The following is a 22,862-nucleotide window of genomic DNA, read 5'->3' as shown; positions in this document are numbered from 1 at the left end:
TAGAACCATTTCTTCAAGTTACTGTATAGTTGACCATGAACTTATAATGAAACCTCATTTGTGAATCAGACTGTTTCTGCTTTATCCAAAACAATCACTACACTGACAATCTCTGCATTCATAGGTTGTGGATTTTATGAGGAGCTATCACATTGTTAATGTCACTTAATCCCCATGACCTTGGTGTGGAGGAGGTTTTCACCACAGATGAGTTTAGGGCCTAGCTGGAGGTCATGTGAGGACATCACATGCTAGGAATCAGGACCCCAAAGAAGAAGAGGGAGATCAACACATCCTGTGTGATCCTGTTATCAGAAGTGAGAGGCAGAGATTTCTCATATAGAGGGCCAGCTTGTTTTCTGAAGTATTGAAAATGAAGGATGGTGAGTGTCACTGTGGATATTTTTTTCATTTTGGGGAATTGCAAAGAGCCTATGTTCCATTCCAGGTTCCTTAAACTAAAGGGACTGGCAATTTAACCACTCTGGTATTTCACGGGGTTCTATCAGCACACTTCTGCCAAAAGCCATTAGGATTTCTCATGGGAACTGAATGAATACTCACCTTGTCTGTCAAAAACAACCCTGGTCTGTCCTCTGCCATAACCCATAACATATATAAACACACTTATTAACACACGCAGGAAACCAGACAATCAGAGCCACTGGCTTTCTGCTTCATTTCCTTTTAGAGGCAGTTCATTCTAGCAAGAGCTTGGCATCAGATGTTATGTGGGAGAAAACTAAGGTGATGACTTGGCAATTACAGGTAGCAGATGGCTACCTGCTCAAAAGGATGCCAACCCAAATAGCAGGACTAATGCTGCTTCTCCTTCCATGTGGTCAACTGAATGGAGTAAATATCCAGAGCCAGTACATTAATACTATATAACCTTTGGGGAAATTGTGGTTCTGGAAAGGGATGTGGAAGGAGGACAAGTCAGTGATCTCAGTTTTGAGTGACCCTGAGAGGAAAAGAAAAAGAATGGGCTTTTCTGGTCCTTGATATGTTGGGCTAAAATAAAATGTTCTTACTTTTCAATGACCCACTTAAGAAAGGGGATTTAGGCTACTTCGAGTAAAAGCTGATTGTCCTTATGATTTCTGGGAGCCCTTGTTAGGACCAAGGGGGTGCTCTAGGCAAGCATCTTAGGGATGCTGGATCCTGGTGCACCTACCACGAGTGCCATCAGAGCATCATCCCAGCAGTCACACCAGCTCTGCAGCACCCATTCCATCCCCATCAACAAAACAGATTTTGATATCCAGTCAGATGTAGATTTCAAGAAACATTGACACAGCTGAAGTTAGCATCTGCCAGAATGGATTTATCAGCAAATGTCTCTAAAAATCTAAATGGATGTAATTAATTGCCTTTAGTGGTCTGAACTGTATTTTAGAAAAAAAAATTAACAGAAAGATACATTTTTCTTCCTTAGCAAAATCACTATGTGTGTATGTGAGCAGCCAGTAAAACTATGAGAATGTGAATGCTTATTACTCTTAGTCCTATATCTATGAAGAATTTGAAATTAGTATCTTCACTCATTGAAGACTATTTTATAATGGCAAAAAACCCCACTCAGTTGTGACATTTGTCTAACAATATGTTAAAATCTTTGCCAAGGAGCTTGTTTACTATGCGTCACTCTCAAGGATGCTCCAAGAAAGTACTTCCTAATTAATTGTAAGTGGAGAAATTGGGATGACTTTTTTTTTCTCTGCATCCTAGAAATAAATGATTTTAGTCTGTTTCTAAAGCACGAAGCCAACCAAAGTATTATTTAAGAAGTCCATCTGAATAAGAGATTGCCACATAACTCTCTCCTGGAAAAGGCGTCCATCAGGGTTTCATTAGCACGAGCTTCTGAGACAAGGAAAACACCTTACCGTCCACTCAGGGATGAAAAGAAGGGCACCACATGTATTCCCAGGGGGTCTCCTTCCCCAGAAATCTCCACTGTTCTTGTCATATCACTGGGGCAGAGCAAAACAGGAACACACATGAGTTTTAGCTAAAAACCAGATGAGGAACATTAACCCACCCACAATGCCCTACCCTGACTCTATCCACAATTGTGACTTCAACATCTAGGGTAAGTCAGGAGTGCAAGGCTTGCTGATGTGTTTAGAAGATCCACAAAGTGAGCACGTTAAAAGACTTTCTGATTCCTTATTTGAATCTTCTTTGCAAAAAGAAAGTTGAGAAATAACTCATGGCTAAAACTGCCTCCCACTTAATCTGCACAAATGAACAGAAATAAAAAGAGGTCCACAGAACAAATCTCTCCCTGATGAGACAAACCATAAACACACAGAAATAAGTGTATCTATGCTAAGCCATGAAGTACCAGAAAATGGTAAAAAAAAAAAAAAAAGAAATAAAATTATTTATTAGAAAATGCACTGGATTGCAGTTTATATGGCAGGGAAACCACAGTTGGTAACACAGTTGGGCATGTTCAAAGCAATATCAATCAGAACTTGCATCAGTTGTCTTCAATGGAACAAGTCCAAGTTTTCACCTCCTGGTTTCTTTCTTTCTTTCTATATTTAAGGCAGAAAGAGAGGTTGCAAAAACCAGAGAAAATGTATTATTGAAAGTCTGACCTGCCTGACCTAGTTCAGATTAGGAACGGGGGAGTGAGAAACACTAAGAGGGAGTGTGTATGATTGAAATGTAGACTGCGCTGGAAGCTTCCCAGTCATAAGAAGTGGGGCTAGCATGTTTTTGTAAAGATGAAAAATAATAACTGTGAACAATTATTGGCTTCTTTAATTCCAGAGAGAGAAGACAAAATTGCCAGAGGAAAATGATAAAGTTGAGCAAGCATCCCATTTATGGAAATTGTAAACATGTTTCTATTGTTTTTTCCATTCACATGAAAATGACCTGAAACTAGATGTCAAATTAAGAGCGACAGCTGCCTCAGATACTTTTCTGTTCCAAATTGAAAATGGTAAAAATTTGGCTCCTTGCTGGAAAGTTGAGAACGGCATTAAGAAAACAAAATGTCTGATGAATTCACCCTGTGTGAAGCATCTTTTAAAATTATCAGCAATCTAAAATAAATACATTAAGTATACGCTAGTCAGTAGATCAGGCTTATTGTTAATGTGTTTTCCTTGCAACCCTATTATTAGTAAGAACTAAAAAAATATATAAAATAAAAGCTAGACAGTTTTCTAGCATTTGGGGGGAGATGATACAATTTCAAAACTGATAATAAATTTCAAATGATCTTCACTCAGATACTGTCGATACATTCAACTTGTTCAGTCAAGCAGGCTACATAAGAGGTCTGCAAGAAAAATCACAAACCAAGCAAAGCTGAGCATGAAGCTACAGAACAAAGGCTTGTGTCTGTGTGAGTGAGCACAGATAGATGTGAACATAGGTGTTTCTGGATGGACACTGATATACATTGTAAGTCTGAATGCAAAACACTCGCTGGGCACAGAAACTTGTAAAGGTTTTAATGATCCAATATAGTAATTTTCATATAATAATAGATTTACAGTTAAATATAAGCATTGAAAGTTGACCAACTCCAAAGGCAATGATTTTAAAAACTTAAAAACTGAGACTAAACTTTTTTTAACCACTAAAACATGATTACCTTCCCCTTTATAATTTTTACAGTTTTGCTACCAACAGAACTCGCTCCTGACAGATGTATCAAGCATTTGTATACCCGTGGATATCACCCACACTTAATATACAAGCTCTAAAATATTAGTGTTTAGTCTAGGGCAGACTTCAAGATTTCAGCTCATAAATGGCTTTTATAGAGATTGGCTTCCATGGAATTCGGATTTTTTTCTATTTTATAAATATTTCTTTAAGTCTACTCAAAACTTGTCTTGTAAAGCAAAATAATTTGATGTATAATACTATTTTGTTAATTATTAATCTTGTGTTTTTACAATCAACAAAGTAAATCTTACACTTTATTCTATCTTATTCAAAACCACTAAAATTTTGGAGAAGATTCAGGTTCTAAAATTAATTTTTATAATGAAATGCCCTTTTCACATGTCAGAGTAAGCTTTCTTTCTTTTTTCTTTTTCAGGGTAAACTTCTAATTTTCCCTTATACACAACATTCATAATTCTTCAACTAAGATTCTTGAGAAATTTTTGAGTACTCAAAAAAGGTTATCACCCCAGGGGGGAAAACATAGTGAACTTGTAAATTTATAAACTATAACAAACATTCACCAAAACTTAGATTTGCTTAAAAAAGATGATATTTGAATCTTTACATAGCTCATGCCCAAATTTTACAAAAGTTTATCCATAAGTTGTTTCTACATGCAAAGAAAGGTATCTGAAATATGATGCCACATAGATATGTTTATATATTTTTATTGATAAAAGGAGAGTCACCACCATTTTATAAGTACTTGATGTCATGTGGAAATGTCTGTATGTAGAAATCTCATGAGATATAAACACAGCACAGAGGAGTACACACACACACACACACACACACACACACACACACACACACATACACACATTTATTTATCTCAAAACACCTCAAAACATATCTCAACATTAAGACTTTTACAGAGATGTGAAACCATGTTTCTAATGTTTTTTGTTTAGATAAACTCCAGAGTACAATTTGTATGTGGGGTCCAGTTGTTCAAGTTCAGAGGACAGTGCCGAGACCATGCTACATGAGTCGTTAGGGAGACTAAGAAGGAAAAATACAGAAAATGAGGTAGAAAGGATATTCCAGGAGTGGAGGGTAAAACAAACCATAGGCAAAAATGGGACCCGTGTGAGGTAAGGATCGCAGCCCGGAGAAGTGGTTAGAGTTCCCTCAGGTCAAAGCAGTTATTCTGGGAGATGCCTACAAACGTCAGGTCCACAATGCTAAGCAGGCTGAACTCCTTAGGGGCCATGTGACAGAGCTGACTCAGCACTCACTGGGACCACCCACTGCCGGTCTAAGAGCGCTGGACAGAACTATGGTCAGAGCTGCAGCTCAGTGGATAAAGACGAGACTGCCATTATAGATCGTCACCCTGGGAAAGCTAGACAGGAAGCACGTCAACTGGTTTCTATTGACAAAGAGGAACTGAAGCTTCAGGCCGATGATGCAATGTGTGCTGTAGATGTCTGTAGGTCTGCTGCCTTCATCCTGAGACAAATGGACAGGATTTCCACTAATAGTACTCAACAGTCTCCAGCCTCTCAATTGGAGAGAAAGGATTAAGGACAGAGGACAATTTTTCTCCCAAGGGTGACTGTGAGTCCGGTATCTGTCTGAGTTATTTAAACTGAGATGCCAAGCCTCAGTAACCTCATTTTTGTAATGAGGTCATTAGGATTTGGGATACTTCCAGCAGAGATGTTAATTTGAAAGAGAAAACAACTCATACACATCACACATACGTATCTGACATGTATAAAGGGATTGATAACTTTTTGCCATTTCTATGATGATAAGAATTTCATTCTCCCTTTTTGAGACTGATTTTTCACTTTGTAGGCCAGGCTGGCCTTGAACTTGTGGTCTTCCTGTCTCAGCCTCTGGATTACAGGACTATGTCATCATACCTAGTTTGATTATTAGCACCTTCTAAGGGAACAAATAAATTTATGGTCTTTAATGGAATAATCTATTATAATTTTCTTTCTTTTTTTTTTTTTTTAATCTCACCAATTTTATTGGTAAGACTTGAAACACCATAAGCTTGAAGGATATACTCCTTCACTACACTGGTTCAATGGAGAGGAAAGATAAAGGGTTTTAACAAATGGTCAGAAGATGTGTTTGTGTTGTTAGGGACTGAGCTGCAGACCCATCCTATCTAATGCAAATAGGATGGACTCAGATGAAAGCCTAAAGTTTGCTGATGAGCCTGAACTCTACCTACTCCCTGTAGAGACATCCAGTGGCTATAAATGCTTCAATTGGAATTCTCTAGTTTGGTGGTAGGGGTTATATTAACAAATCTGTTTGAATTCTACTATTTTAATTCAATTATTATAAACTCAGCCACTGCTATGGGAGAGTTCTATAAAAGAAAAATCAAATAATCAAGAAAACTAAAACTATAAAGTATGTGAGACATAAGTAATTAGTCAGTGTTGGAAAAGATAATAATAGTGAGAAAGGCAATAGAATAACGTGAGTGTCCTGTATCTCAATGCTTGAGTTCAGAAGGGCTTCAGAGTTTTTAGAGTTTTGAATACTCATCCATAGATATAGAGGGAGGGGATGGGACCCAGGTTGAAACACCAAATTAATTTAGGTTTCATATACACCTTACTCATAGTACAAGGTAATTTTCTACAATTTTTAATAACATGGTGTGTAAGATGAAGTGTGGAATTTCTTACTTTGCCATCCAATCAGCACGGGGAAAAGTTTTGAAATTTAGAGAATTGGGGTTTTTAAATTCTCAGATTATGGTTGATCAGGCTGTTGTAGAAGAAGCAGTCTAGATCAGTGCAGAGCATTATTCAGCAGGTAAAATGTCAGTTGGCTTCTGAGTGTTACACTCTGCACTCATCAAAAACATACACACATTATATCACTTCCACTTTAGAACAAGCTAATGCACAGAGAGTGGAAGTGTGACCAGGATCACACCATTTTATAAAGTGGAATCAGGAGGCAAATTGGGGCCTGCAGCAGGAGTCCTAAATCCCTTTGGCCTGGAAGTTTCAAAACACAGGAGCCTGATAATGTAAATCAGAGGGTGATGGCACAGGATGGAGAGAGTAGGCTGAGCTCAGGAAATTCTTCCTCAGGGAGGTGGCTCCAAGGAAGCACCCTGATGGACAAATGGGTTTTCCACCAGAAAAGGAGAGATGATGAAGAGGGTGGGTGGATGGGACCGGCACTGAGATGCTGAAGCAGAATAGCTGTGGACACGTTTATTGGCTCTAACGTTAGAGAGGGAGGGGACTAAGAGGAGGGAACAGAGGAGTAGGAAGAAAGGAGGTCAGAAGGTATAAGGAATTATTTCAGTAATCCCTTATTTGCTGATATTTGCTTCCTGCCCCAATATGTGGTCTTTTCTAGATTAGATATTGAGAAGAAGGATGAGTGTTCTGCAGTGTTTGGGTAAAACATTCTTTAGAAGGTGTAGGGTTCATTTGATGTGCTATGTCATTTGACGCTGATGTTTCTCTATTTACTTTTTGTCTGGGTGGCCTATGGACTGGTGAAAGTTGGGTACTGAAGTCATCTCTCATTACTGTGTTAGGACTAATCAGGGCTTGAATTCCTAGCAGTGTGTGTTTTATGGAATTGGATTCACTTGGGGTTGGTGCATTTACATTTACAATTGTCATGGGCTTTTGGTGGGTGGCTCCCTTGATTAGAATAATGGCGTTTATCTCTTACTAGTTTTGGTTTGGCCTATGTTGTCAGATGGTAGAATACCATACTTGCTTGTTTGCTGGTTCCATTGGCTTGAAGTGCGTTCATTCACTGGAGGACAAGTGTCTGTCCTTGAAGGTAAATGTGTGCTTCTTGCAGACAACCAAGTGATGGATACCATTTGTTAAGCCAATCTGCTAACCTATGAGTTTTGACAGGGAGGTGATGACATTAACATTTAAAGTTACTGAAAGGTGTGTGTCGATTGCTATAATTGCATGGCTTTGTACATAGCCTTCCCAGGTCTTCACTGTATAACAGTTTCCTGGAGTGACCTTTGCTTTGTTTTAGGAGCCTCTTGGCTGTGCTCAATCTTCTCTTCAGTTCATCATGTTCTTTCCAATAGGGCTGGTTTTGGTGGACACCAATTCCTTTCATCTGCTTATGCCAAAGAAAGGGTTTCTTTCTCCTTCAACTATGGCAGAGAGTTTGGCCAGGCATAGTTGTCTATGTTAGCATCTACAGTCATTTAGGAATTCTATATTGCTCCAAGTTCTTCTGGATACTGACATTTCCATTGAGAAGTCAGCTAACAATCTAAAGGGATTGTCTTTATAAGTGACCTATGACTTCTCTTTTATAGCTTTCAGTGTCTTCTTGTTGGGTTACTTCTGTTGTTGTAATTCTGTATATCTAGTGTTTTAACTATTATATATATACATAATAAATGTATATATATAATAAAATATGCACTGGCAGCCATATACTGGGACAGACATCAGAATAGGCAGTGTTTTTTTTTTTTTGGGGGGGGGGTTGTCTTAGCAACTGTTTTGTGTCTGTAGCTGCTTGGATAAGAGCCCAGAGTAGGTGATGTGGCAGGGACAAGGAGTTTATTGGCAACCATGTGTAGAGCTACTTGGGCAAATTCTCAGAGAAAGGCTGATAATTAATTTTATAGAAAACAGGCACTGAAAGTATTGGTAATGAGGAAGACTGTGATAATAACTGTGTTTTATAAGGAATTACCAGGTAGTTATATGTAGGAACAACTAAAAAGATAAAAAATGAGGGAGAGTTTGGTATTTGAGACTGATCAGTGAATTGTTTCAACAATCCTGTGTCCAGGGAATGTAGGTGTAGCATTTACTTAGGAATGAAGCGTGAAATCGCCAGGTCGACATCAAGATAACTTGAGCTGGGCCCAGCAAATCACTTGTCTTTTGGACGGCTTTCATGGACAAAGAAGGCAAGAGAAGACACGGTGGGGAAATGGGCAAATCGAGGGAGGTTAACCTTGGGGAAGGGAAGCTGAGCAGCAAGGTGAGGTCCAAATGTCAAGGCAATCCGAGGGAAGGGAAGGTCTTCTGTGCACACTGCTTGCTCTTCAAAGAGATGCTCTCAGTATCTGAGGGAAACCACCCAAGTGAAGCCCTTTACTTCCTTGTATTTTATGATCAAAGCCAGAGGACTGGGGATTCATGGGACACACATATTATAAGACTATTTAGAGAACATGTTTTTACCAGCTTTTAAATTCATAGCTATGCTGATGATTCACTGAGCAATTTGTTTTACCCATTCAGTCAATCATTTAACAAATATGTTCCTTTTATAGTCTAAGATTTGTATGGGGTGGTAGAAATGCTTTTGAGGATTCAGTCTTGTTTGGGATAATACAGAGTTACAATGAACTACAATATGTATAATAATGACGACGACACTTGCAATAGCAATTAGTAATTATTCAGCCTTTCATTTAGCAATCTACTAAGTCAGCTGCCTGTAATGTACCTTAATTAATCTTCCCAGAATCGATGTGATCATCAAAGTCATTTTCCATATGAAGGAAATATTGTAAAGATGTTCAGTAATTAGTCCAATAATACATAGGTATAAAGCCAGTGTTCAAACCCAGACCTTATCTAATTCAAGGTTTTGAAAGAACTGCTAACAAGCGCAGTTTAGAACATCTTACTCAGTCCTTATGGGCAGACTCAATCAGAGAGTAAGAAGGGATTCTTATTAGAGAGGGGAGATGGTGAGTTATTGCAATAGCTTCGCTGGGTTGTGAGAAAGACTGAAGTAATGGCCATGGGCATGTGACAGGTGTAAGCCATTGTGACATGGACTATACACACTATTTACTGAGCTTCTGCACTACCTGCAAGGAAGTGAGCCCAAAGTCCTATTTTTCTGCCAAGTTCTATGGTCTGTCACAGCTTCTCTTCCCTGTGAGGATGCTGACACAGTAATGGCTACAAGTGGCTTCTAACTGGAAGTGTTTCCCAGCACCTGTACCACCTAAAACAAGTCTAATCTGCAAACTTGCCCTGGTAGCTGAACGTTCTACACTGTAAAGATTGTTCTTAGCCTCTTTTCTGAGCATATTTTATTTTATTCTTTAGAATATCAAACATTGATATAGGGTAATGTGATCATATTCATCCCCATTTCTCCGCTCCAACCACCCCATATCCCCACCAACCTTTTCTTCTCCCAACTTCCTGAAAACAACGGCACTAATGGAAACCATACAAGGTGATCTTCCCCAGTCTAAGAAAATCTCCAAATCCAAAATGCTCTGTAATCTAAAGCTTTTGAACACTGATATGATGCTCCAAGAGGTTGGGACTTTGCAGGGTCTTGGGTTTTTCGTTTTTTGATTTGGCATATTCAGCCAGTACTGTCTACACTAATATTCCAAAATTAAAAAAAAATATTTTAAAATCTGGAATGCTTCTGGCCCCAAACCTGCAACAAAGAAAATAATAGTAGCAACAGAATCAAATACAAGGCTCACTCTGACCTTGTTCAAAGTATTTTATATATGTTATTAAATAATAAAGTTATAAACAGTAACACAAAAATCCTAATAACAACATTCTGAAGAGGTTTTATTTTATTGTTTTTGAGGCTAGACTTGAACTCAACTGTGTAGGAGAGGCTAATGCTGCACTTCTGAATCTCCTGGTTCCACCTCTCATGTGAAGTGTTGAGACTATGGGTATGAGCCACCACCCCTGGCTTATGTGGTCCTGGGGATTGATTGAACCCAGAGCTTCATGCATGTTAAGTAAACACTCTTCCTCTCTATTATTTATCTTATAGATCAGACACTAAGGCAAGGGGAGATGAATTAGTAGGGAGATTAGGTTTGTATCCAGGCAGTGACTATGGCTGTAGAATCAGAGATCAATTCTAAGAAGAGCAATAGTTGACTTCACATGACAATCTCCTTTCATTAATAATATGAACAATGCTGGAGCATTTTCATCTCACAAGCATCAAGTGAAATACTGTAAGATTGTGTAAACACAACCACAGCACCTACTCATAGAGCTAGAGGCAAAGACAAGAAAAAGCAAGTGAAAAATCCTGGTTGCCCAGGAGGGAAATCAGGCCTGGCACTAGAAACCTAGCCAGCTTCCCGGGGGAGGGTGAGTAGTGACATCATGGGCCTTGGAAGAGAGTTTACCAGCCACTTTGCTAGAGCAGCTTAATTTCTAACTGCATTCGAGATCTTATTCTTATGCTCACAAATAAGTGTAGCTACCACTCTCTCACCAAAGACACTTCTCCCTACAGCAAATGGAGACTGTTGCAGAGAGCCACAACTGGATACAACACAGAGATTGAACAGTGGGGAACAAGACTCAATGCATACATCTGCAGCACAGTCCATCTATGACTCAGGGGACATCAAGGGACAGAGGGCAGAAGGATTGTGGGGGCCAGAATATCAAGAAGTCTATGGTAAATCCATCCCCCCTAGAAATGGCTGCAAACACAAGGCTGTAACAAATGGCACTATCAGTAGATGAGGAACTATAAGCAGCTTTTGGCCGCTGAGAGAGAGGGAGAATTGGCTTCTCCAAAAGATGAGAGTCCTCATTGGTTGTTCATTACTGAGTAGTTAGCTTTGAAACTATATACACAGACAGACATAAAATGGACTCAGCTCGGTGTATTTACATATTTGTGCATATATATACATACATACACATGTGTATGTGTCAATATTATTGAAGAGGAGGGACAATCAATTTGGAGGGGCATACAGGAAGATGGAAGAAGATGACTCGGGAGGGCTACAGGGAGAAGAGTGGAAGAGAACACAATGTAATAAAATGTACAAAAAATGAAAAAGAAACCAACAAAGTCCTGATGTAGAGAGTATTGGGAGCCTCTAGGATTATTTGTACATCTGTGGTTTTCAGGAAGGTTCTCATATCTTACGTAGAAAATGGGAGAAAGGAATAAGTAATTGATGTTTGAATTGAAATGTGCTTCGTTAAACAGTTCTACTTTTCATGTTATTTCCTGCAAAATCAGAACAATTAAAATCTATTACATGAAACAATGCCAAATTTAAATAAATAAGGACATTCTCTTTGCATAAAGAAAATACCTCAGTGTATCCTTCATTCTGTGCGATGATAGTAGCTCTGTGTGTTCACCATTCACAACTTCTCTGTTTTCCCAGTTCTGGGTGGAATTCTGGAATGAAGCAAAGTCATAGGATGTAGATGCTGCACATACAGAACTGAAGCTTTGAACACACCATTTCAACTGAGTGAGGAAATAGCTTCACTCTGGATGCAGACACTTGGCTCCCATTTCTTTTAGGACTGGAAACAGGTGTTAATCTTCTCAGTGCTTTCAGAGTGCGCTGCTCCTATCCTGTTTGGTGTCTGAAATGCTCAAATGGGCCATTTGCACAAGGCAGCATCTTAAAAGCTGGGAAATACATCGCCTCACTTCCTGCTACTCAGCCTTGGGTTTGGGGATTGTATTTTAAGCCAGTTTGAAAAAAAAATTACTAAAAGTAGTCTCCAGTGCTAAGTGGTGAGAATCGAGTTTTAACAACCTCTATGTGCTTGCGAATATATGGACAGAAGCAAATGCATGAAAAAATGTTTGTTACCTGGCTGTCCTGAAACTCATTCTATAGATCAGGCTGCTTTGAACTCAGAGACCTCTGCCTTTTGAATAATGGGATTTGAGTCATGCACTGTGACCATGCGCAGCTCTCTTGATTTTTTTTTTTTAACATTTATTGATTAGATTTATTAAGTTTATCTTTTGTGAGTTTTGCTTCCACGTTTGTTTGTGAATCATATGTGTGTTTGGTGCTCACAGAGGTCAGAATAAGGCATTAGATCCCCTGGAACTGGAGGTGTGGATGATTGTGAACCACCAAGTGGGTACTGGGAATCAAACCCAGGTCCTCTGCAAGAGCAAAAAGTACTCTTAACTTCTAATCTATATCTCCAGTTCCCTAAACTAACTCTTTTTTAAAAATAAAAAGTCTCTCATTTTAAATGGATAGCAATATTACAAACAGATGTATGTGTTTGTGTGAAAGGTATTTTTCTTAATTCAATTTTCTAGTATCCACATAGAAAGTAAAAGGCAGAGTAATCTTTGAGGTTAAAGAACCCTTAACAGTTTAGGATAAAGCATCTTTAAAAAGAGAAATATCTGAAAGTTTTAATGTCCATATAACCCTCAGGAAGGGCTTGATAAGTTCACAGAGAAAACAGGGCAAGATTGGAAAGGTTAATAAAACTGCCTAGACCAGGCAATGGTGGTGCATGCCTTTAATCCCAGCACTTGGGAGGCAGAGGCAGGAGGATCTCTGTGAGTTCCAGGCCAGCTGGTCTACAGATTGAGTTCCAGGAAAGGCACAAAGCTACACAGAGCAAACCTGTCTCAAAAAACCAAACCAAACCAAACCAAACCAAAACTACCTAGATAGAAAGATTTAGCAGAATCCTTGAACCTGTGATGATCCTGCATGTCAAGTTATTTGATAAGCACATTTATGCCCAGGTCATTAGCTTTTTATCTGTCTGTAAGAGAGTGAGGTTTGTGTGTGGCTCTCAGAGACAGGAGCCAGAGCCTTCTATATTGTTTTTTTAAAAGCTATATATAAGAAACTTTCCCAAAACTTTATGGATTAAAAAAATGCATTATTTCTTCTAGTTTCTGAGAAGTGGGGACGTGGAAGTTCTATGATGAGGTTGGAAACCAGATGTCTGAAGGACTGAAGCTACAATCTTCTAGCTGGGGTGCCCATCACCTTGATGCTGCAGATACGAAGAATCCCATGATTACTGGTGTGGTTTTTGAATTCTGTTCAGTTAACTATGACCGTCCTCATGCCAGCCCCAGACAGTTCTGACTACCTTATATTTGAATTAAGGCTTGAAAGCATGATGTGTGATTCTTCTCCAGATTTGTTTTGTTTTTTTTTTCATGCTGGCTCAATATTCTTGGCCTCTTACATGTCTACAACAGTTTCAGAACCAGCACGTCTGTCAGTTTCCTCCTATACTGAGTATTTGATGGAGAGCACATTTAATCTATACATCATGATGCCATCTTAATGTTAAACATCACTCCAATCTAGGAACATTTAACAGTGGCAGTTAATTAAAACAATTACTCCTTCCAGTTCCATCTCTAGTTATACATATATCACCAAAATGCCAAAGAAAACTGTATTTAGTGCACAGTTTCAGCTCTGTATTGTTTGTTTTCTCTCTCTCCCATGTGGAACTTTCTTATTGATCTCTAACTATGGCAGGGAAAGAATATATTTTCTGTCTCTAATTAACTTATTGGAGATTAAGAAGTTTTCCATTTAGTTTTAGTTATCTGACAAGTAAAGGTTTTATTTACATCAACTCCATACTTGATGTGCTATAAATATGGAATGTCAATTACAATTTGGAATGAATACAGGGCAAATTGCAGTGTGATACTCTGATCAAGGGGAATTCTGAGCTGCCTACATTTTGAGAGTAACCATGCCAACAACTCCACACATAAAGAGCACACACTTTGTGCTAGAGGAATGCTCAGCAGTGAAGAGTGCTTGCTGCTCCTGTAGAGACCTGAGGTAAATTCCCAGCACCCCAGTCAGATGGCTCACAACTGCCTAACCTCTTGCTCCAGGGAACTGATACTGCTTGTGTGCACCTGGACTCGTGCCTCAAGCACGCACTTTCCCACAGTCCCAGACACAAATAATTAAAAATAAAATAAAACACATATCTAAATCTTCAAAGCTAACAGTCACATAGGAGAGAAAATGTGCGATGGTTGGTTGTCTTTTTGGGTCTGGCTTACCTCTTTCAGGATGCTTGTTTTTATTGTCATTCATTTAACGTGAAAATTTCATTTATCTTAATGCATGAATGATATATGCCTGTGTGGATATGTACCACATTTTCATTATCTATTCATCAGGTGATGGACATCTAGGCTGGTTCTGACTTCTGGCTATTATGAGCAGAGCAACAGTGACCATGGATAAGCAAGTATATGCAGAGTACTTTCGGCATATGTTCAAGAATTGCATACATAGCTGAATATTGTGGAAGCTCTGTTTTCAGGTTTCAGAGGAACTTCTCTACTGAATGTCACAGTGGTTTGCACTCCCAATAACAATGAATAAATGTTCTCCTTTCTCCATATCCCCCCAAGTATAAGCTGTGATTTGTTGTATTAATCTTGACCATTCTGACTGGGTAAGATGAAATCTCCGAGTGTTGTCAACTTTCATTTTCTTGATAGCTAAGGTTGTTGAATAGTTTTAAGTGTTTCTCAGCCATTTGTGTTTCATCTTTTGAAAATTCTCTGCTTAATTCAAGAAACTGTTTTTAAGTTGGGTTGTTTTCATGATGTTCAGGCTTTTCTAGTTCTTTGTATATTCTAGATACAAATCCTATGTCATATGTACACACACACACACACACACACACACACACACATACACACACACACACACACACACACACACAAACACACACATGTATGATAAATTTTTTTTCCCATTCAGTAAGCTTCCTCCTTGCACAAATGATGGTGTCCTTTGCAAGCACATCCACAAGCTTTATGGCTTAGATAGTAGTTCCACTATTTTAAAAGTAGCATCAAGCCCTCTTTGCCTTGCTACAAGTATCATAAAGGGGCAGAAACTACAGTATATAATCTCAGCTAACAGCAGTGTTGGTCACCTGCCAAAATCACTCCTGTATACTGCAACATCAGAATCCTTTAGTATCCTCTGGGGATGAGGCGGAAGCAGATGCAGGAGGCACTCCACAAAGACATAAGGCCAGCTCCATGGCCTCTGACAACACTAGCATGGCAGTGCTTGAAATCTTAAGACAAAGACAGCTGTCTCTCACCAGGCTTTAAAAATCACTTTACCCTCAAACTTCAAAATTATTGACAGAGAATTATTAGAGCACACTTCAGCTTTCCTTTCAATCCATTACACGATGAAATGAAGAGTCACGAACTCACACCTATCTAAAAATGAAAATGAGAATTTTTCCCTTCATAGCTTATTTAAATAACTTGGAGAAAAATCTGTAAAATCCTGACTTTTAAATTTGGAAGGAGAGGGACAAAAATAACTCTGATTAACTAAAAGGTCGACATAATGGTTGCTAAACAGCCTCCATATTCCTTAAACTTCAGGTTGGAGAAATATTAATTATGTGATTTAAAAATCCTGAAACTTGCCTCTAGAAATAGAAACACAATGCTTTGGAAGGGCCATATTTTATGTCTAAAATAAAGTGATGGCAATTTCTATTTTTAATGCTGTATTAAACTCATGGGTTAAGATGAGCTGCCTAGAATGTAAAGAGGGTGATGGTATAAACCCTGTCTTCTTTGCCCCACATAACGATCCTGTCTTTCCAAGCAATGTTGAACAGGCCACCATGCCCGGCTACTCTAAGTATATCCGTCACAGCTTCGACCACATCAGAGCAACATATATGTGGCCTTCACAAAAAGACAAGCTTAATTACTACATTTTAAAAAGAGTGAACGTTTTTAGCAACACTTTCAGGATCCTAGGAGCATTAATGACAGCCAGAATGCCTTGGATTTAAACAGCACTGCTATTTTTAGCTTTAAAATCAACACTTACACAAATATTCCCAAACCAATTAGCAGCAGCTGGAAAGTAAAGGTGTTTACATTTCGTTACCACTGGTGCTAACGACAGCAAGTGCTCACAGGCTGCCAGAGAGGGGCCAGGCACCTGGAGGGCATCCTTCTCTTCAGGGGTCATCACAGTGTCAGCACCAGGCTACTGCTCTGTAGTTCACAGCTTGCACAAGTTGCTGGGTTGCTGGTTCTATCCAGGAGAGAGTATGGTATTCATCATGGAGTGCCATTGAGATAGGCATCTCACTTGTGGTGGGGGCGGAAAAAGTTGGAAGAAAAGCTTACCCAAATTCTCACTGTCCCCTGGTTGGCTGTAACTGCTAAACAGTTTTACAGCTTGGTTTCTCATTTCTAAGATGAGGGCTACAGCAAGTCCCTTTATCAATAGACACTTTTCCATGACTTACAGGTGGAGGAGACATAGCCTTGTTGCCCCTCACCCCATATTTTTAACCATTTGCCCATAAAATTTGATCTACAATTGAGTTATGTTTCAAAACCTCCAGTGCATTTTAAGAGAAGATTTGCATTCGGAAAAGCCAGCTACAAGTTTCTTTTGAAATCACACATGCATTTTAGAATGAGAGTAAGAGCAACATTTATACAGAAAAGAGTTGAACGGGAGGCTATGTGCCTGGTGCTCATACATAAACATAATGTAAATTTTAAGATTAAAATTCTGGGCATAATTTCAGAATATTTGTTTTTACTTTTTAGAACAAAAATATCCTGCTAAAGTAAAAACAAACTGTATTTGCAATGCACACATTTGGAATTAACATGCATTTCAGTAGTCAGGAACTGTTCTTCAAACTCTACCTAATGCATGTTCTTCATGCTGCAGGCAGCGCCTTGCCAGGGTAGTCTCTGTTGGCTGAAACCACCCCTAAATGTTTCAGTCTGAGCAACTCAACAGGCCTGGAATTTCCTATCTTCATACTATTGGATTTTATAACTATGCATCTAGAAATTTAAAAAAAAACATTTTAAATGTTAAATTATTAGTCAACTAAGTTACATTTTCCTCCTTTATTCTATTGTAACATGTAAACTCTAACATGTATGAGAACCATCCAAAGCCTTGTAAAAAATGCACATTTCTAGGCCCCACCTTAGAGTTGGGGCAATAGAGCCTGAGAGATTTTGTTAACATGTTTCTGTTGTTGCCTCTCTCACAAGGTAGAAAACACATAGGAGCTTTAGAACACTGCCTGGCAGTGAAAGTGTGGGTCTAACTTCTGTTGGCAAAACCATAAACAATATTAACTAACCCAAGAAAGAATGGTGCCCGCCTACTCCAGTCACTGATAGTCTGTGACTATAAAGTGTATACTTAGGGAAACAGAGGCACAGGATGGTAAAATGACTCTCTGCTCTTACTTGCTGTAGTAATGACAAAACCGTGTTTCAGGATTCTTGAATCTCCATCCTAGGCTCTGTGTATAATGGCGAGTACTTAAAGAATGTGACCTAGCTAGGCAAGTGCTTTCCCACTAAGCTGTAGCTCCCAGCATGGAGCCACTGAAATAAACTGCAGCTGTGTCTTAGGAACACTTCGGCTGTCTTTCAAAGACATCAAAATATTTCACAAGTAATTAGGTATCTATTCACTATAACCCTGGGTAGCTTTCTTGGCATTCTTATTTCAGTTTTATACATGAACACATTCAAGAGTAAAAGGATCATGATTTGTCTAAGGTGAAGTCAAGGATCAAACAACAGTAATTAAGGCCATTGCCTTCTAAAATTTAGATTTGCAACTGAACGCAAACATACTAGGCATACCTATTATGATGACTAGCCTGGATTGTCAACTTAACTGGATTTGAATCACCTGAGAGGCACACCTCTGGTCATGCTTCTCAAGTGTTTCTAGAGGTGTGTCTCCTGAGTGATTCAAAATCCACACAAGTTGACAATGCAGGCTAGTCATTACAACAGGAAAGACTGTAGTAGTGGGATGCTGCTCTGGTTTCAGCAGAAGCAGAGTTCCAACCCAAGCACCACAACTGATTTAGAAAGGGAGCAGACAGAATACCTCAATCCCCACTTTCCTTGTCTGTAAAAGGGGGAGAGATTGTTCTGATTCATTCTAATTAAAAAATGTCTTTGCTAAGTACATGGTGAGGCTGTGTGATGTAGCAAGACAAGCAAGCTTCAGCTGAGCAAACACATATAAAAGTCATTTAAATAAATGTTTCCTGGAGAAGCAAACTCTCCCCTCCTGTGGCCATGCTTCTTTATTAACATATTCATGTCTATGTAATTTTAGGAACAAATGTACAGCATGAAGAACACTTGAATGAAAACTAAAACTCTCTGATTCCCTTCTTTTCAATTTTGTATTCTTTTGTTGACTTTTTCTTTTCTCTCACTGATAATAATAAGCACAGTTAGAGTTCATTATTAATATTTTCCAGAAATCTAAATTACATTGAGCAGACAAATAAAATTTAAAAAGCAAAAATCCCCACATATGCATATTATTTACATATTTTTACCTGATGAGGGTTTTTGTTGGTTTATCTATGTTTGGTTTCTGGTATTTTGCTAGGTAAAGATTTATAAAGTGTCCTAAATAAATATTATTTATCAAAACACGGCTGTGAGCTAAACGTAAGGATGGGGAGAGAACTGATTCTGTGATGGAAGATCTGAGTAGGCTCCCCCACCTGGCTCAGGTATCAAAAGTTAAAAACACGATTGATTTCCAAGTCAGCATCTCATCTGCTCTGTCAGTCTTTCCGTGGAAGCCCACACGCATGGCCGTGTGACTCTCCCTCACAGATGTTCAAGTACTGACTGCTTTGTGTCTCCAGAGCAGTAGAAATTCAGAAGCTTGGCAAGGCGATTCCTTAACCTTCTTCAACGCTCACTCCTTCTTTCCCACAGTCAAATAGCACATCCCTACGTGCCAGACACAGAAGGAGAAAACAACATATATATTTAAATGTCAGACAAAGACAGACATGCTTGTGTTCATCATTTCAATTTATAATCGGGTTCGTTTCCTCCATCTGGTTTCAGCAAAATTCCTACCAGTTTTTCCAGATCATTAAATTCATGGAAATGCTTGCACCCAATGCTCAGATGAGCCAAGAAAATCCTTATTGCTGAAAGAGTAAAGTTATTGAACAGCCTAGCCATCCCCACAGGCTTTGCTTCAGCACATACCTGTATTCATGTGAATATGTGTGTGTGTGTGTGTGTGTGTGTATGTGTGTGTGTGTATGTGTGTGTGTATGTGTGTGTATATGTGTGTGTATGTGCGTGTGTATGTGTGTGTGTATGTGTGTGTATATGTGTGTGTATGTATGTATGAGTGTGTGTGTGTGTATGTGTGTGTGTATGTGTGTGTGTATGTGTGTGTGTATGTGTGTGTGTGTGTGTGTGTGTGTGTGTGTGTGTGTGTACATACATGATCAAAGAAGTTGTAAACACCAACTTCTTTTTCACTTGATCTGTCGCTTTAAACTGTACTACATTTTCAAATGTTTCAAGTCCAGGCATGACAAAATAGACCACTGGATGATCTTAACACCTCAGTTGTAATTATCCAATCTCTCCTAGAGCTGCTGGTATTAAAAGGCTTGAATAAGTAGGAAAAATTCAGCAACCCCTCAAAAAACAAACAAAACCTGTAACCTAATCACATTCATTTTGCTGAGTGAAATATATTTCAGTCAAGTCTGGCTGTAGTACATGCACTGTATATATTGGTGCAAAGGACACAAATCCAAGGGTTGCTTAGGAGTGGCCCAAGATAAAAGGATGCACCACTAAAGAACTTTGCATTTGTGCACTCTGCATCCACACAGCCACACACTGACTTCTCTACTGGCTTTCCTACCACGGCATGCACCATGAAAATGTGCTACCCCAACTTCCAATCTGAAGATAATGTTCTATACTTGTTTCAGCACCCAAAGGAAGTAAAAAAAATGAGGAGGAGGAGGGAGAAGAAGAAGGGGAGGAAGAGGAAAAGAAGTAACATCATGCAGATTAGTATGCCTGTTGTCTACTAGTATATTTTTTAAAACTCTCAAATTTACAGAATCAGGTTTATATTACAAAATTCTTCTTATTGTTTTATGAATAATTAAATGTATAAGTCATCATAGCTCATGAATAAAGATATTTGGAGCATATTCCTAGTGCCTACATTTTGTAAGCATTTTAATTTCTTGTCACAAAGCTCAGCCCCGCCCCCCACCATGCCTCATGCACTTGTTCCTTTCCCATGACCCGTGTGTCTTTCTACACAATCATTTTGCCATTCCATTTGTCATTCTTACATTTCCCTTCCTACCACCTCTGTTGGAAGTCTCTGGTTTCAACAATGTGCTCACTAGTCTAGTGGATCCACGGCAAAACAAAGTAGAACCACTTAAGAAGGATTTTCTCAGACAACCTAAAATATTCTTGAAGCAAGCTCCAGAATGGCATCTGCTGAATGAGGGCCAGCAACAAAGGTACAGAAGCTGCATGGGGGAAGAAGTGGGTGGGCCAGAGCCTTGACCACCCTGGGATTCTACATCATGTGCCCACAGCTTGAGGTGCAGATCCTGACCTGCTGAGGAAGAACTCTAGCAGGCAGAGGAAGGGTTCATTTTCCCCACCTAAAGCAAACATAAAAATCCAGGGGAGTGTAGAGAGACATCCTGTAAAAGCAGTTGTAGAGAAGACCAAGAGATACAATAATGCCATGAAATCAGTGTACATTTGCATTTAAATAGAGATACTGGCTACTTTATTGTAGCATGAATCTTAAATGGTCTTATTAATAAAAACAAATCCAGGGCCAGGTATTGGGGTGAACGCTGAAAGATCAGAGAAACAGAACAAGCCGCAGCTAACCTCACCTTGCCAATTCCTCAGCTGATCCTGTTTCCTCAGACTAGATGCCTCTCAGCTAAATTGTTGCTCAAAAGCCTAAAAGGTTAACCAGTTCTAGTTCCTCATCCTCATACCTTAAATACCTTTCTGCTTCCTGTCATCTTTTCTTGGGATTAAAGACTCTTGTTACCACACCTAGCTGTTTCCAGTGTGGCTTTGAACTCACAGAGATCTAGAAGGGATCTCTGCCTCTGGAATGCTAGGATTAAAGGCTTGAGTGCCACAACTAGTGGCTGTTCCATTCTCTAACCCCAGGTAAGTTTATTAGGGTGCACAATATTTTGGGGAACACAATATCACCACACTTTATTTCTTTTTCAAATTTGTGGTAGTATTAGGATTAAGCCTCGGTCACCAAGTGCTCTACCTTGAGCTATAAGCCCAGAGGCAAATTACGTTAATTCTTTCCATTGTTGAGGGGACTGCACTGACCCACTGAAAAGATCTCACAGTCCAGTTATATGGAGCTGAAATACCAGCTTACAGAAGGCAGAGCGTTCATCTATTAAATTCAGAATTTAGAATGGTGCTTGGCATGATCTAGCATGTAAACAGTGTAAAATTTCCTTCACTTCTAGTTCTCTTCAAATATAAGCAAATATAAAGAAAACTGCTTAGAAGCTTCCTCTGCACTCATATCTAGATATAACTGCTCTATAGAGCACTCTGGCTTACTTGGCAAATGTCCTTCCATATTTCAACATCTCTCCTTGTTTGGGCCCTTCTCTCTCTGAACACTGCACAGGCCGCATCTCCATCATTAAAGGTTGACCTCTAACCCCAGTCCTGGGAAAGTGCTATATGGCACTGACCTGGAAAAGGCACTAATATGCTCACAAGTCTGCCTCACCTCATTCTGCAATCCTTGAGGTATGGAAGGTGTCACATTTGTTTTCGTGACCGTGCCACTTGGCAGGGGCCTGAAGGGCAGTGAATATTCCACTTGGGAGGTGTATTGGCTTGGTAGGAATATTTTTTCCTTAAAGACTCTCAGGTAACTTTCAATAGGAGAAAATATTGGTGATGTGCATAGTACTAAGCTAACCTCCATGTGCAGAATATTGCACGAGACTCCACAGGGAGAGTCCAGAGAGGAAGATGTCACTGCCTTTGCATTCAAAGCTGCAAGCTGGCTGGCATCATTGCCAGAGGCATCGCTGGCAAGAGAATTTAAAAAGTACAATTGAAAGCTCATCTTTATTTATGGACTGAAATAACTGAAGTAAAAGAGAATGCACTGATTTGTACCTGGCTAGTTATGTTTCTTTATAGATGCTCTTATATTTTATTAATTATAATGTAATTTAAAATGACTTTCATTATTTATAAAATGTAGTTAAAGTAATATTTAAAACCACCTAAGTCCCACAGCTTCTGGATGCCTGGTTCAGCAGGCTCCTACCAACGGGGAAAGGAATTCACCATACTGCAGCCTCCTGATACAGAACCTGCCAGGAGCTTCTGAGAGAGAGTGGGAACTTTGGCTGGAGGCGAGGGGGCCCCAGTGTGAACCCCACTGTTGCAGTGAAGCTCATTCTGAAGTCCAGTGTCAGCTCAAGACACCCAACCCTAGGCCAAGTGAGGCAGCAGCGCCCCGGTCCCCCTTGTTCCCCCTTCATCCCTTCCACCCCCAAGCTAAAACCGTT

General features: G+C 39.3%; 1 protein-coding gene across 1 annotated transcript in view; it reads right to left on the bottom strand.

Moving 5' to 3' along the window:
• Nucleotides 1-22,862, bottom strand: part of Pard3b (par-3 family cell polarity regulator beta) — a 993,910-nt gene that overhangs the window by 475,414 nt on the left and 495,634 nt on the right. Inside the window, 2 exon segments of the mRNA XM_036173329.1 lie at nt 1,890-1,976; nt 11,756-11,844. Coding sequence (XP_036029222.1) covers nt 1,890-1,976; nt 11,756-11,844 — 176 coding nt within the window.

This window comes from Onychomys torridus, chromosome 23 (assembly GCF_903995425.1).
Source record: "Onychomys torridus chromosome 23, mOncTor1.1, whole genome shotgun sequence".
NCBI classification, from domain to species: Eukaryota; Metazoa; Chordata; class Mammalia; order Rodentia; family Cricetidae; genus Onychomys; species Onychomys torridus.
This window is presented reverse-complemented; position numbering and strand designations above follow the sequence as displayed.